Source organism: Myodes glareolus, chromosome X (genome assembly GCF_982192425.1).
Source record: "Myodes glareolus chromosome X, mMyoGla1.1, whole genome shotgun sequence".
NCBI lineage: Eukaryota > Metazoa > Chordata > Mammalia > Rodentia > Cricetidae > Myodes > Myodes glareolus.
The window spans coordinates 103,783,483-103,801,534 of record NC_142053.1 but is presented as its reverse complement, the minus strand read 5'-3'; the positions used below and the strand labels follow the sequence as shown (position 1 = coordinate 103,801,534).

General features: G+C 33.4%; 1 protein-coding gene across 1 annotated transcript in view; it reads right to left on the bottom strand.

Moving 5' to 3' along the window:
* The window catches only part of Cfap47 (cilia and flagella associated protein 47), a 274,541-nt gene that overhangs the window by 151,717 nt on the left and 104,772 nt on the right, over nucleotides 1-18,052 (bottom strand). The window contains exons 29-33 of the mRNA XM_048427634.3: nucleotides 17,593-17,821; nucleotides 13,459-13,680; nucleotides 10,106-10,187; nucleotides 9,024-9,146; nucleotides 2,004-2,196 (exon numbers count right to left, since the gene is read on the bottom strand). Coding sequence (XP_048283591.3) covers nucleotides 2,004-2,196; nucleotides 9,024-9,146; nucleotides 10,106-10,187; nucleotides 13,459-13,680; nucleotides 17,593-17,821 — 849 coding nt within the window. The remainder of the gene's footprint in view (nucleotides 1-2,003; nucleotides 2,197-9,023; nucleotides 9,147-10,105; nucleotides 10,188-13,458; nucleotides 13,681-17,592; nucleotides 17,822-18,052) is intronic.

Below are 18,052 nucleotides of genomic sequence, written 5' to 3'. Positions count from 1 at the left end.
TGGGGAGTAAACAGTCCTACAGAGTGATAATGCCTTTGATCCACAGCAACCAGCATGCCGAGATAATATGAGGAGAGCAGAAATATCTCACATGCATTCACAGTAAACAAGAGAATTCAACAGGACTTAATACCCACACAGAAAGAGGGAAATTTTTCTTACATCCACAGATAAATGTAGCAATCACCCCTCCACAAGGAAACTTTAGTTTATAATAGACTGAGACCATTACAGAAAATCACAATATCAAATTGCAGAGATGTAGAGTCCAGTCCCAAAAGATACATTAAACAAAACAACTCCTGAACCTAAGATTCAGGCAATATTGCAGAAGAGGGGCAAAAAGATTGTAAGGGCCAGAGTAACAGTGATTTCCAGTAAGATTGTGTCACCTAGTAATATCAGAACCTACACTCATAAAATTCTCACCAACATGATTATCAAAATATGAGCTGAACAAGGACAACAGAAATGCCAAAGTGGATGGGGGAAGCCCAGGAGGAACTAAAGTCATCCAAGGAATGTTGAGATTTAAAAATTAACTTCTCAGGGAAAAGCATACCTGTTGGTTATCCAATTGGTTATCCAATTGGTATTTCAATTTTACCTTGAAAGCATACATAGCAGTAACATTATATGGACTCAGCATGTTATACTTAACACATTGAGAAATGCATGTGTGTGCTCACTAACACTTATGTACAAAGTAAGAAATAATAAAATATAAAAAAAGAGGGCATGATTTTGAAAGTAGGGAGAGGCAGATGGGAGGGTTTGGTGTGAAAAAAGAAAAGAGGAAATGATATAAGTTTAGAATAACCTCAAAAAATAAATGATTAATTTTAAAAAGAAATTGTACCTTTAAGGAAACCCATAATCTACAGGGTGAGCCAGATAAACAGATACATGTTATATTGAAAAAATTCTATTCAAGTACAAATAAAAAACAGAAGAGAAACAGGTGAATTTAAACCTGCTTTGGAGGGAATACTAGATAGTAATAACTTTATTTTAAGAAAATACAATTGAAAACCTTAATAAAAACCAAACTCTACAATCTTCCACTTAGTTCTAGGACTTAGATAAACTTTACGAATTTAGTATTAGCAAAGTCTACTCTAATCACAGAGAATTTGCATATTTTCTGGGAAAAGGAGTTGATTTAAAACTAAAAATGTATTTCCAAACATTTCCAAACAAAACCAGTTAATGCTGAGGACAAAAGGAAAATTGTATAGCTCTGTTGGCAACTAGATCTTTGCAAAAGGAATTTCAGGCTCTTGATAGAGAATTCAATGTAGCTGTTTACTGGGGGAAGACTTAAATATTTCTGTATATACCTTACCATAATCTATTCACTAAAGAATTCATTAAAGATTATTTTCACAGAGTGATATACAACATGAAACCCAGAAATAAAGTAGAAACTGAGTTTAATACTTTACACAGCTGAAAATGCTAGCAACAACACTAGGGGTGTTTTTAATATCCAAATTTCGAGAGCATTTCTATTTATATTTCATCATTTCTTCTCCCAGATATATTAAAAAGCATTTCTTCTTTTTCCTTTTTTAATTGCTTTATAAATAATACCATTCAAAATTTCCACCTCCTCCCCTCCTCCCATTTCCCTCCCACTCCTCCCACTTCCCCTCCACTTCCCCCTCTAGTCCTAAGAAGTCAGAGTACCCTGCCCTGTGGGAAGTCCAAGGCACTCCCACTTCCATCCATGCCTAAAAAGGAGTGCATCCAAACAGACTAGGATCCCAAAAAGCCAGTACATGCAATAGAATCAAATACCAGTGCCATTATCATTGGCTCCTCAGTCAGCCCCCATTGTCAGTCACATTCAGAGAGTCCGTTTTGATCACATGTAAAAAGCATTTCTTCATATCTCACCTTGAAGATTGTGAAATGATAGCCATCTTAAATCAAGCAAAATAAGTCCTTTTATATTCATTTTTGCATTGCAAATTATAACTGTTTAAAGAAAAATATCATACCGCATTTATTGTTTTTCCATATAACGTGTCTATGACTCTCATAATTTGTATTCAACCAACTAAGTAGAATCCTTTCAGCATTAGAATATATGTTGCTGGATGCAAAACAGGGGTTGATTTTTGAAGTGTTCGCCACACGTATGGGTGGAGCAGAACTGTAGGAATGTGGTGTCACTCGAGATAGAATCATAACCTGGAATTTCAAAAGAAATAATTATTACAGTCAGATGGAAAATAAACTCACATATGAAAAGTTAATTATCTCAACTAGATAAGTAAGGGAAGACACTAGGATTTTGTGGTTAATGTACCTTCTCTGGAATAGGAGAATAGATGAAGGATGTCCCACTCGTGGTCACTTCTAATCTTCAACTTTTTGCCTGAATACCATTTACACTATGGAGTCCCTTACTATGCAACTTGTAACAAGACATTTCTTAATTAAAAAAAAAAACTATACTTGACAACAGACCTGTTAGAATGCCAATTCATTAATTGACATGAATTGGGCATGCTTTCATTTTTCTTACAGTTTACAAAACTTAAAATTTTAAATATCACTATTACCTAACTGTATTAGTAATTATTCTTTGTTTTACCCATCTGTATTAGTTACTTTTGATGCTATAACAAAATATCTAAAAAGAGTACGTTAAGGAAGAAGGGCTTTATATTAGGTCACAGTTTTTGGGATGGGAGTCACTGTATCCCAAAATGTGAGATAACTGATCACACTGCAACCAAAGTCAGGAAGCAAATATGGATGAAAGTAAGTGAGTGGGTCAGGAAGGCATACCAGAGCCATGATAGGTTTCTAATAGCCCCTGCCAGGGATCAAGCCATAGTTTCAGTTTACTGGAACTGACTGGAGCTGAGCAAGCAGTTTTGGAGAAAGGCAAAAAACTCAGGGGCAACCAATCAGAGGGTGCTCCACCACCTTGTTCAAGCTCAACTGACAAGTCCCTACCATTGAGTAGCCAACCAATCCTATAGTAAGCCATAAACTGCTTGTTTAAATCTACCAATCAGCCCCCAGACTAATCTCCCCTCCCTGGAAATCCCATATCTTGGTTTAACGGGGGCCTGTGAGCATCTTGGGCTATTGCCATGTGCCACCCCAACATGTTGGATTAATAAAGTGTTCTTGCTAATTGTATATGAGACTGGTGCTCTTTTATAGTGACTTCTCTTGGACCCTAACAGTGGGTACTCCAATTGCTTTCTTTTCATCCTTATCTAGACCCTAGGCTATGTAATGTATGGTATTGCCTGTATTTAGATTGGGCATGTTAGCATAATTGCCCAATCTAGATTCTTTCACAGATATGGCCAGAGATTTTTCTTTAGATACTGTAAATTTGACAGTCAATATCAACCATTATCCCACTCAAAATACAGTTTAATATTAAATTTACTGGGTATTTTTGTTGGTTGGTTGGTGGCGGGATATCATGTATCTCAAGCTAACCTCTAACCGGCTATGAAGCCAAGGCTGGCCTGTACCTCTGATTTCCCTGTCTTTTCCTCCTGAACTGGGAATATAGGTGCGTGTCAACATGCCAGGCATATGTGTATTAAAGGAAATAAAGTTACAAAGGAAATTCAATGTACTTTTATCTCATGATGTGAATTTTGATAAGGAATCTCACAAATTCGTTCACTAAAAGTGCACTGCATCTGAGAAGAAGAAAAATATATCAAAGATGTGCTAAGAGCTACCCTTCAGTAGTTTTTGGTATAGATTCTAGATGACAGCAAGAATGAGTTTTATTTCATTATATATTTAGCCAGATAACATTATTCAGTTATAGAGTGACAGATATTATAAAGCATTCTAAATAAAAGAGTCTGCTCAACTCTTCACATTATACACATACTTCTACCTCAGTTCATAAGCACATCCTGATAATATCATAGCTAGTTCTCTAACTTCATGGATGTGAAAAACACAACCTGAGTGACATATGTTCTAGCGATATGGTTGCATTGTTCACATATACCCAGTATTCACCTCCCCATTCTGAAAGTTTATTGTGGACAAATGCAAATTATCACTAAAAGGAACGTTTCCCTGACAAAGAAGCACACAGCCCACAGAGAGACCACTTCTGAAACAAAATGTTTGATACTTATCTCAGAGCCTGATCCTGGGATAAACCAACTTAAGAAACTTTCATATTCACACGTGTAACTACAGAAAATGCACTCATATCTTCATGTATTATATATTTATGCTATATCTCAAGTATTTACAGTTTAAAAATGTGAAAGGTCTCATACCGTCCTTTCCTTTTCATAGAGGAAACTACAAAGAATTTTTACCAAATAAATCTAATGTAGAATTTTGGAGTTTTATCTGACCTATGTGATGAGAATAACAACTATTCTCATAAATATTGAAAGGCATTATTTTAGCATTTCTCATTAATTTCTATGCTAGAAATACAGCATGTAATAGATCTATAACTCCTTAGTTTCAAATCCCATATACTTTAAAATGCAACTGAAAGTCTTGGAAATGGATTCCTAGTCCTTTCTGAGGAAAAACAAATGATGAATTACACAACTACAGCTAATGACATAAATCATTGGGTCTGTTAATCTGTTAAGCTTAGAAATCATCTGTCAACTATCACAGCTACTTTGGAAAGGGAATAAGATTTACAAGCGAACCTTTACTAGGATGACAGATTTAATAATGGACACACATGGATCAGAGAGGTATACTTTAATACAGAAAGACTCAAAATATACACAGTTTTTTTTTTTTTTACAGAAGTGCTGTTTACAAACTTCCACTGCTGAAATATTTACCCATTTTCCCTGTGGCACAGAGTGACAGTTCTTTAAATGTTTTAATATACATAGCTATATTATTGATATGAGTAATAAAAGCATATAGGAAACATAATACCTCACAAAAAACTGGTCAGGGTTGCACACACCTTTAGTCCCAGCATTTGGGAGGCAGAGGGAGGTGGATCTCTGTGAGTTCGAATACAGCCTGGTCTACAAGGGATAGTTCCAGGAAAGGGGCCAAAGCTACAAAGAAACCCTGTATCAAAAAAAAAAAAAAGACTTCACACAAATCAGACACATTTGGAGAAACATGATAGTATTTGATGTTTAACATAAAAATCATGAAAGTACGAATTGATGGAATGAAATGTGAAGTATAAAAGGCAGAATACCTTGCTAAGTATGCCAACTAACTCAGAGATATAATCCTTGGCACCTAAAAGTCCATAAGTTAACTGACATCATTACCATTATTTAAAATTTGCTTATTCACTCTAACTCAGAAACTGTCAGGTTTTATCTTATAAGAAAAAAAATCAGTAAATATGGACTAAACATAGTTCAAAAGTCTGGAATAAACAAAATTTGAATATCTAAAATGCATGGACTATTTTCCCCATAAATACCACTTAACAAAATGAAATCAAGATTAGATAAACAATTTAAATAGACCTATAACTGCCAAGGTAATAGAAGCAATATTAAAACTATCCAAATAACACACAAAAAAGACTAGGGCCAGATCTAAGTGCAAAATGTTACCAGATATTTGAAGAAAAGCTAGCACCAGCACTCCACAAATTATTCCATGAAAAAGAAACAGAAGGAAGACTGAAAAATTCATTTTATGAGGCCAAAATCACATAAACCACACAGATTCAACAAAGAAAGAGAATTAAAGACCAATTTCCCTCAAGAACACTGGTGGAAAAAACAACCAATAAAATACAGAGTCCAAAAACAAACAAAAAAGATCATCCACCATGACCAAGTAGGATTTATCCCAGAGATGCAGGGCTGGTTCAACATAAGAAAATCTGTCAATGTAATCCACCATATAAACAAACTGAAAGAAAAATTCAGCATCATTGGATGCTGAAAATGCCTTTGAAAAACTTCAACACCCTTCATGGCAAAAGTCTTAGAGATATCAGCAATACAAGGGGCATACCTAAACATATTAAAAGCAAATATATCAAGTCTGCAACCAACATCAAATTAAATGGAGAGAAACTCAAAGCAATTCTACTAAAATCAGGGACAAGACAAGGTTATATAATCTCTCCATATCTATTCAATATAGTACTAGAAGTTCTAGGTAGAGCAATAAGACAACTAAAGGAGATCAAGGGAATACAAATTGGAAGGAAGTTGAAGTTAAGCTATTTGCATTTGATCTGATAGTATACATAAGATAACCCAAAAACTCTACCAGGGAACTCCTACATCTGATACACACCTTCAGTGAAGTGATTGGATACAAAATTAATTGAAGAAAAAAAAACCAGTAACCTCCTATATACATACAGGAAATGCGCTAAGAAGATATCAGAGGGGAAAAACATCATTCACAATAGCCAAAAATATCTTCATTTAACTCTAACCAAGCAAGTAAAAGACCTGTATGACAAAAACTTCAAGTCTTTGATGAAAGAAATTGGAGAAGATATGAGACGATGGAATGATCTCCCATGCTTATGGATCACTAGATTTAACATAGTAAAAATAGCCATGTTAACAAACATCAATCTACAGATTTGGAGAAATCCCCAACAAAATTCCATCACAACTATTTACAGACCTAGAAAGAACAACACTCAACTACATCTGGAAAAACAAAAGTCCTAAGATGGCTAAAACAGCCCTGAACAAACTTCCAGAGGTATCACCACCTCCAATTCAAGTTTTAATATAGAGCTATAGTAATAAAAACTACATGATATTTGCATAAAAACAGGCAAGTTGATCAATGATCAATGGAATTGAAGACAGATCCACATATCTATGGAGACTTGATTTTTGACAAGAAAACCAAAATTATATAATATAAAAAAGAAAGCCTCTTCAACAAATGGTGCTCGTCTAACTGGATGTCAGCATGTAGAAGACTGCAAACAGATCTGTATCTATCACCTTGAACAAAACTCAAATCTAAGTGGATCAAAGACCTCAACATAAATCCAGCTACATTAAATTTGTTAGAAGAGAAAGTATGGAATAGCCTTGTTCAGGAGTTATTCAGGAGACAACTACATGAACGAAACACTAATCACACAGACACTAAGATCAACAATTAACAAATGGGACCTCATGAAACTGAAAAATTTCTGCAAAGTGAAGGACACTATCAATAGGACAAAATGGCAGTCTAGAGAATGGAAAATTATCTTCATCTTAACCAATGCTACATAAGACAAAGGGTTAATTTCCAAAATAAATATATAACTCATGAAATTGGACATGAAACCCCAAATAATCCAATTAAAAATAGCTGACATATCTAAACAGAGAATTTTCAATAGAGGAATCTCAAAATGGCCCAAGAATCACTAAAAGAAATATTCAACACCCTTAGCCATCAGGGAAATGAACATCAAAACAATAGTGAGATTCTATCTTACACTTGTCAGAATGGCTAAATGTACAAATGGCAGCTCATGCTGGAGAGGATGTGGCTCAAGGAGAACACTCCTCCATTGCTGGTTAGAAGTGCAAACTCGTACAGTCACTTTGGAAATCACTATGGCAGTTTCTTAGAAAATTGTGAATCAATGTATCTCAAGAACTATAACACTCTTGGGCATACATCCAAAGGACACTTAACCATACCACTGGATACTTACAAAACTCTGTTCATAGTAGCTTTGTTCATAATAACCAGAAACTGGAAACAACCTAGATGCTGTTCAAGCGAAGAATGAATAAAGTAAAAGTGGTACATTTACACAATAGAGTACTACTCAGTAGTGAGAAAAACAACATCTTGAAATTTGCAGGCAGATGGAGAAAACTAGAAAAATACATCCTGAGTGAGGTAACCAAGACTAAGAAAGACAAACATGGTATGTACTCACACATAAGTGGATATAAGCAGTAAAGTAAAGGAGAACCAAGTTATGACCCACAGACCCAGAGAAGATAAGTAACAAGGAGGGTTCAAGGAGACAGGGTATATGAATCTCAATGTAAAAAGGAGGGGTTTATAGGTAGAAAGGGGATGGGAACAGGAGGGCTAAGGTGAGTGGCCAATGGAGGGATAGAGCACTGGGAAAGACAATGGAATTTGGGTACATCTCCAGGATGAGCTGGCAACCTAGAACAATGGAAACTCCCAGCTATCCATGAAGGCAACCCTCTAGCTAAAGCTCCTAGCAATTGGTGATATGGACCCTGAAACAGCCATCTCCTGTAATCAGACAAAACTGGTTGGGGGAAGGACTGACACATCAAAACAGCCACAAACCCTTAAACCTATAATCCTACAATGGGACTGCCTCATCCAGTCTTAATGAAAGAGGAGGTACTTGCACTCACTGCAGCGGGATATACCATGACTGACTGATATCCATGAGAGGCCCTCCTATATCTGAAAAGAAACAACAGAGGAAAAATGGATGGGGTCAGGAGGGGGGAGAAACCATGTGTGAAGAAGCTAGAAAGAGGGGAGGAAAGATTAAATTTTGATTAGGATGCAAAAACTAAATAAAAATCAATTAATAAAAAATATATGGATTGGACCACAAAAGAACACTATGGAAATAAATTGTTATAAGAAGCTACATTGATAATAGTCATAAATGAAGACATTGAAGAAAAAAGTTAAGAGTAAAAAGGTAATCTTTTTTCAGCTTTGTTTCTAAACTACTAAGAAACTGCAATTCTGGGTAATGCCCATATATTTGATGCTTCATTTAAATGTAGTAACAAATATTCTCACATTAATATCTTATTATATCAAGAGAACAGATTTTCAACTTATTTGGGGAAAAGATTGAGTCAGAAAGCCTATACCATAGCTGAAAACCTAGTACAAAGGACAGAATACATCAATGACAGTTCTACGACATTTACTTTCCGATAATTTAATAACGAAGAAAAACCTAGTTTATTTAAGCTACCATGTTTTAAAATTATTTATAGCAGCATTTTCACTACTAAAACTATTGCACTGATCATGTGACTAAACAGAAGCATAACAGGTAACAGGAGTGGAATTATTACCTTGTATATCTGAAGAAATACATCTGTCCATGCCCGTGTACTCCAGGCTTCAAAATTATCCATATCTATATTAACTGAATACTTTTCCTTAAGTTTACAGAGAGCTGTATTTTTAGTGGAGGTCTTGAAGAAATGAAATACAACATCATAAATAAAAATTCAAAAATTAGTATCAAATTTTAATTATATAAGATTTTTTCCTTTTTATAAAAAAATTGAATGATCATTTTATACATTTACCCCTGTGAAATCACATAAAATACTCACACAGATAATTCTCAGGGGTAAAAGTTACCCACTGTGATGATTTGAAAGAAAATGGCACCCAAAGGGAGCCATTAGGAGGTATGGCCTTATTGGACTAGGTGTGGTTTTGTTGGAAGAAGTGTGCTATTATGGAGGCAGGCTTTGAGGTCTCATATATGATCAAGCCATGCCCAGTGAGTCAGTTCACTTCCTATTTCCTGCAAGATGTAGAACTCCCAGCTCCTCTTCTAGCACCATGTCTAATCCCAGCTCCTTTTCTATCATCATGTCTGCCTGAATTCCTAGCACCCATGTAAATGTGGGATAGGATTGGTGGTCTGTCTGTAGTCCTAGTGCCCAGAAAGCAGACAAGTTGGATTCCAAAAAAACAAACAATATGGCAAGCTAGATTAGATTATTCAGCTATATACAGGTTCAATCAAGAGACCCTGACTAAACTATAAGACAGAGTGTAAAGAACAAACTTGACATCAACTTCTGGCCTCCATATACATAAGCATAGAAGAGTGCTCGAAGACACACACACACATGTAAGCAAGCACATATATGCATGCACACCACACAAATAATCCTGAAAGGAAAAAGTAAAAAAAAAAAGCCAAGTATTCATTTTTCAACAGAAATCTTAGAAAATTGTTAATTAATGCCCTCCCATTGACACACACACACACACACACACACACACACACACACACACACAATTATCTATTAAAAGGGGCTTAAGCTTTAGATTATTTCAGATACAAAAGTCACAAAGTTTAAACTGGTGATTTAAAAAAGGCCGTATATTTGTAATTTCCTAGATATTATCTTACTGTAATTTCAAGCCACTTCTTATAATCCTCTGGTCCAAGTAAAAATTCTGGAAGTACATGAGAAATACATCCACCTTGAGCACTGAAAGAAAATCCCAAATTATAGAACTTTTTTAAACACTTGCTGTGATTTTCAGTTACATTATTTCAATATTGTCATATTTGTTATATTTGTATAATTAATTTAAAATCCCCTGTCAATAATGAAATTATGCATTGTATTGGTATTAACTTTATAAAATTTGAATACTGAGAAAATTTAATGTTTGTAATCACACCTATATTTATATGTTCATTGAATATATAGTATCCTACAACTTGGGTCTTTTGAAGCAAGATGATATTTTATTACTGTCATAACAATTACAATTTCAAAAACATCTACAAAATGTTTAAATACAACAAATCAATCTATGAGATCATTAGTAATCCAATAACATATGAATGACTATCACACAATTTACCTAAAACTCTTACCCTTTATATATTCATCCTATAAATAGCCATCATATTTAAATTACTATAGTGTTGAAAAAGTCTTTATTTCTTTGTAACATGAATCATTACCAAGACTATCCAACCTAAGGCATAAATAAGAATTGTAGTACATATAATTCCATTAAGTTGAAATCTTGTGAGATAGTTTAAAAGAGAATAAAACAAGAGACAGACAATTCAGAGGCAAATAGAGAAACTAGAATACTTCATTGTGACTAAAGCAATGAAATATTTAAGAAGGAAGTTATCATTTCTAACAAAGGCTACTCACAGCCTAATGAAACAGGTTGAATTAAATAGAAGCTTATCAAGAAGGAATATAACTTGTTAGTTATGAGTACTCTATTGTCTAGCAGAATAGAGCTGTGTAAAAATTGAGGATGATTAATACACTTGTGGACACTGATAACCACTTTTTTTATTTCCAATATTTCTCAAAGCCTAACTTTATGACTAATTAGACTGCAATTATGTTTTTGGCTCAGCAGTAGACTTTATGTCTATTTTTGTCCTCTGTATTAATGACACATTTGGTTATGCTTTTGCATAGGCTACTGCTTCAGTACCCTAAGTTTACTATGAGTATTTGAAAACAAGAATAATTATAATTAATTAATCAATTCTAAATGTAATCCTCAAAAATTAGAGGTCTTTAAAATCCTAACTTAAAATCTAAACATGACTCATGCAACCACTAAGTAGTAAACAAATGTCCATACCCACAGAGGTATCAATTTTAGAGGGGAGCAAATAACATTTACAAATATTTTGAAGTTTAATACATTTATTTCCTTGATGAAACATATGCACATATCTTTGATTAACGATACAATTTTATTAACAATGTTGTCACTTTCTAAATGTTAAGTAATTTTTATCACAGTGAACATATCCTGCCAGCAATGAATTTGCTGATAAAGAATAAATAAATCTGAATGGCTTGGCTATAATGCCAAAAAATCATTCTCACATACCTATAATGGTCATATAAAAAATGTCAAAACAGAATGACCCATGTTAATGTCAAGACTACTGGGAAATGTGCAAAAAATAATCAGAAGTACCACAGATCTAAGTACCTAAACCTTCTTTCTTTCCAAGTGAATATTCCAGTAAGTTATATAAATGTCATTTTAAAATAAATGTATCTGAAATTTGCCTTAAGTAGTGGGTTTACCTTATTAAATTAGTCCTTTGAAGATCAAAATCAGAAAATTACTTTTTATATTTAAATGTCAAATTTTCAATAAAGTTCCCAATATCTGTCTTATAAGGATCCAAGCCCTACCAATGGCTCCAGCTTTATTTAACTTGGAGACATTTTTCCACATACTCTTATTTTGGGACTCAATGTTCCATCATAGGAATTTTATATAGGGCACATTTCCATAAAAAAAGCACACAGCAGAGTTAAAATTATTTACATAATTGTATTCTTGATATTTTCTATAACCGACATAATTTTCCCATCCTCTCTCTTTGACTTCATTTAGAGCAGTGGTTTTAACATGTGCATATGACCCCTTTGGAGGTTACATATCAGATATTATGAATGCCATATATTCATATAACAATTCACCACAGTAGCAAAGATACAATTATGAAATATCAACAAAATAATTTTATGACTGGGGGTTACAACATATGGGAATGTATTAAAGGGTCCCAGCATTATGAAGGTTGAGAATCAATGATTTAGAGATATGGAGAAAAAGTAAAACTTTAACTTTCATATATGCTGTGTTTTATTAATGTTATATAACTCCTTAAATCTCTTATGTTAAAAACTCAAAATTTCAGATCTGTCCCTTATTATCATCATTAATGAAACATGGCTTTGGGAAAGGGAAATATTCACTGTCATTAAAGATTCAAATTCAACTTCAGGTTTCCTTACATTCACAATACCATGCTAAGTCAGTCATCCACTTTTGTATTTTAAATGTGTTACTCTTTCCTAAAGAAAAGCTAGCAAATTATCTCAATTCTCTCAGAATCTGGATCAGTCATGCATTTGAGCTTTAATGAGACAAGAGTAGGACACTAATATCTATCTGTGCATGTGGGTCTGTGAAAGATTTTAATTTTTATAATTTTTCCTTAATAATTTCATACAAGTTTAGAAAGTATTGATCATACCCAGTACACAATCCATCCTCCTTTTCTCCTAGGCCCTCCCCCAAACATAGTCTATTCCCATATTCATGTGTTCTTTTTCTGTTTAATGACACAATAATTCAATTAATGTTGCCCTCTTGAAGAAGGTTATAGAATCATCCACTGAAACATGAGCAATCTACCAAGGTCCATTTTTCTAATGGTAGCTGACTGTTCTTTCCCCAGGAGCAGTCTACTATCAACAGTTCCTCTGCTAGGAATATGGGGAATTGTGAGCCTGTCCCTCACATAATCAAAGATATGATGCTAACAGTAATCTAAGGATTTTTGTTAATTTCACCTTTTTTCTTCACTGGATTTATGATATATATATATATGCCTTCAAAACAGGCCAAGGACTAAGACTATCCATATCACCTTGCAGTTTATAATTAATCCAAATTAGCATCATAAGCCCTATAAGTGAGCAAGTTGTTTAAACAAGCCATTTCAACGACCTGAACACATGATTAAATTTGTATGTAAATGTGTATCAGAGTATGCATCTAAAAAGGATATGGGATACTTAGGTTAACTAGTGTATGTGTCTCTATAATATAAATTACAATGTGTAAAACACAAGATTTTTGAACAAAGTAATAATTACTTCCTTCAATCCATCCACTTGCATATTCATCCATTCATCAATTCCGCTAAGCCAGGATTACATGTTTAAACTAGTGTATCTTAGCTCTTACGTGATAAAGTCTAGAAGTGAGGCATGTTGTGAATGGAGCTGGATCACCCTTTCAATGTTATCCACAGGTAAGGACTGGTTTGAGTTAATTCCAGGTGGCAGTCTTCCACTCAAGTTAAGTACCACATCATAAATTGTCTTATTATATTTGGAAAAATCATACTGTCTGGAAAATTTCTTGGGTGGTGACGATGCTGAATTGAATTGTATTTTCTGTACATCCCTATGGGGGATAAAAGGAGTAAATAAACCTCAGGCTCAAAATGTTTCTTTGTGCAAAAACATGGTCAATAACCAAAGCAAATTATATTAAGGGAGAAAGAACAATAAAACTAAAATTGTAATTCATGTAGGTACTATGTGCAAGCACAAATTAAATTCTTAAATATTCCTGAAGATTCCACACTATTTTACTTACATGTCTATCACTAATGATGCAATTTAGGGGCTCAAAAAGTGAATTGGAAACAGACTGGGTTTGAGAAAAGACCCAAAATAAGAGTTAATTCTTGCTCTCATTCATTCAGTATATGTTAACATGGCAAGTAACCTCAACTCACTGGGCACAATCCTGCATTCTATAATCTAAACACAATTTCTATACTTTCTGTGATAATTTTAAATTTTAAAATATATATCATACATGTATAAACAAAAATAAATTCACATACTTTCTCCATATTTGGGTCTTAACTATTAGAATAACCTGTACAGTGATCTAGCAAAGATTCTTATTTAAAACATAAATTCAGAATTCTACTGATCCTATATACACAGCTAATCTTTAAATAAGATACAGTTTTCCTTTATCTTTTGCACAGACTGCCAATACATTCTCATTTTAATGGAGTAAAATAATCTACTAATCTTTGCTTTCTACATTGTTATATAAACCATCGTAAACTATGTAACTATTTGTTCACAATAAAATCACAAATGTATTATGAGCTCAGATTGAGAAATTAAAAGTATCCAAGAAGTCATTTGGATTAGCACCTCTCAAATTTGGTAGAAATGGTCTCAATAGCCTAATAGTATATTGTATTAGAAAAGGGTTAAATCTCAAACATGGCTATATTATTTACATTGTATTCTTCCCAGCTCCCTCAAAAATATAAAATACAGTAAAGCTCTTATATTCTAGAATTACTATTAGGAAACAAATATTTAATGGAGAAAATTAGCATTATCATAAATTATGTAAATGAAAAATAAATAACATCCAATAACAACAGACACATGTGGCTCCAGATAATACACTCTACCACAGATTTTAAATTAACAGCATGTATTATGTTCAAGATACAGGAGTTTTATCATTGAGGTATAAGTCACATGAAAATCTAGAAAAATACAAAATACAAATAAGAAATCAATGAATAAGTTTAATGACAAATCCTGCTCTGTGCAGAAAGATGCAAGCACAATTACTTGCAGAATACTGTGTAAGGACAAAAACAATGGTTGTCTGATTGTTTGGCCTCTGCAGCTGTTGTTTTTACATGAAGGTTTGCTGTAAGTTGGGGATGAGAGCTCTGGGCTCAGTCCTAAAGATAGATGACTGTAGTCTCATGATCTTCTAACCCGTAGACTCTTGTGTTGCCAGGTGTGGTCTGATAAAGCTAAGATGGGCAGGCTCTCTTTCTTCTTCCAACATAATAAAAATCTTGATATTCTCCTGCTTCCAAGACTCTAGGAGATTTTGGAAAAGTCACACCTCCTAACTACAATAAACACTAGATGTGAAAAATTCCTAGTGTACTCCACTAACAAAGGAACTAGAAAAAAATTCTTCAGTCTTTACATTCTTCTTTAACTCATCGTTTTACTGTTTTAATATTGCTTTTATTCATATTTTCTTTAAAACTGCTTTCACGTTACATTTCATTTTATATTTAATTATACTTGCATACACTTTCTCAAATTTTGTAATTAGGTCCCTTCTTAGAAATATGTGTTTTGACCAGTTCTTTGAAATGTCCGTACAACACATGATCATATTCACCCCTCCTCCCAAACTCTTCAGAGATCAGACATTTTAATTTTAAAATCTACTGTTATATTTTCTACTCCCTCACACCCTTTACTTTTTCTTTCTTAAGTCAACCTTGATTGTTTCTTTGTTTTGTTTTGTTTCCCTTTCTTACCAAACTTTTATTTCATTGTTACAAGTTCTTTAAATTTACTAAATTTAATATCATACTATACTCTACATTGTTTGCCAATTTATTTTCTATTATTGTGGAAACAGTAAACCTTAACTGATTTTTCTATCCATTTCAGTACGACATGGTTGCTCTTGCAACTATTTGTCTTCTATGTGTACATGATCATGTACTGAGTTCTAAAGAGAACACTCACAACTGAAAAAGATTAATAACAATAAAATAGCTGAACATCCTAATATTATAAAGTAAAATATCAAAACATAGAAAAACAAAAAGGTGAAAGGAAAATTATATTTCCAAAAATCTCAGTGTTTTTAATATCACAATTTAAAAATGGTGATTGACTTCAAAGAAAACTCAATAAATAGATGACTAAAAGAAATGAATCCCAGGCCCTGGATGTAGCAGGGTAACACTGAGCAACCCTGTAATTGCAGTACTTGGAATGGAAAGGAAAGGAAATTTGCCACATTTTAAGGCCAACATAGTATACACAAAGAGTCCCAGAGCTACATATACATAGCAATACCATGTCTTATAAATAATTCTGAAAAAAAATGGAAGTTATAGAACTGAAAATTTCAGGAACACAATAGAAAACTCAGTGAAAAGCAATTATCAACAGAGACAGCAATGAATAAGATAAAATATGAAGGATTGAAGAAAGTTGAGGATTTACTATTTTCAGATACGAATAAAGAAATAAAGATTTCAATGTTGTAGAATAGAATATTATTTTAATATGTGTTACATTTGTTTGTGCTGTGGAAGATTTGTTTTAATGATGCAAAGATATGTTTCATTCTTTTATAATACATTTGTTTAACTCTGTGAAAGTGAATTACTTTGCCTGTCTAAAGCACCTGATGGTTTAATAAAAAGTTGAACATCCAATAGTGAGGTAGGAGAAAGGATAAGTGTAGCTGGCAGGCAGAGAGAATAAATATAAGGAGAAATCTGAAAGGAGAGAAAGAAGGAACAAGATAGAACAAGGAGAGGAGGACAGCAGGGGCCAGCAACCCAACTATGAAGCAAGCCATGGAGAAAATACGTAAAGAAAGGTATATAAAATAGAGAAAAATAAAAGTCCAGAGGCAAAAGGTAGATGAAATAATTTAGGATAAGAAAGGCTGGCAGAAACAAGTGAAGCTAAGATCAGGCATTTACATGAAATAATAATACTCACTGTGTGATTTATTTGGGAGCTGAGTGGCAGTCCGCCAAATAACAAAGACTCAAAGAGAAAAAAAAAACCCAACAATATGATAATAATATATGAGACCTCTGGGGTACAATTAAAACCTCAATCCAATGAGTTCTATTCCATAAAAGAGGGTCCTAAGATAAAGATAAATAATACTCCTTCACATCATGCAGAGAAATCGAATTAGACAGTATAGCTACCTGCAAGTTATGTAATCATCCTGTCTATCTACAGAGAAATAATGAGAAAAATATTACACACACACACACATTTAGACATAAAGAGGAATAAAATCATGTTGCTTGTAAGAAACTGCAGGCAAAAGATATCATGTGAAAGAAAGTTAACAATATTTAGAAAAAAAATCGCATTTCCTATCATAAACAGAATCTAAATTATAAAAAACCTGGAGGCAGAAGAGAGATTATTCAAAAGATGAAGAATGCCAGTGAGACGGGAACAAAAGAACATGGGGAAGTTAGTAATGTCAAAGTACAGTATATGCATGTAAAGGTCAAAATGAAAACTCAATATTTTATAGAATTAATGCCCACAAACAAGCTAATTTAAATAAAAATTATTGTGTTGAAAAAGCACATATGAATCACAGAATTTAAATTTGTATTTTCTTAGTCTTGACAGTCTCCTAATGATTTACCAGTTTAAAGTATATTAAGTCTGTTTCATTTAAAATGATCTGAATAAGTACACTATACTTTAGAAAAATGCAAATCAAAGAATTTATAAAATATGTGTAGATCACCTTCTTATTGTCTGAGGAATAGAAAGAGAATGGGGCCCTTCAGGCCAGCCAAAGAGACTGAACCAGGTCTGAGCTGCATTAACAACCTTCTGAAAATACTCATAAGCCTTTGATCCTTCTTCAGGTGCAAAAAACTGTTGGTTCTTCTCTTCATTTTCCAGAGATCCAGCATAGGCTCTATCTGAAATGCTTTCATCTGAGTCAAAACGATCACGTGAAATTTCCATCCCTAAAATTAAAATTGTTATGTAAATATATCATTTGATTAGCATATTCTTTTAGCTAGCTCTACTAAAACAGTCAAATAAAAACCCCTTCAACAAAGCATTCCATATTCTTTAATAAACTCATGTGCATCTACTATATTTTAAAATAATAATAACAATAATCTAATCATTTTAAATACTCAAGAGTTTAAAGTATACTTATTCAATATAGAAAAGAGTGATGTTTTATACTT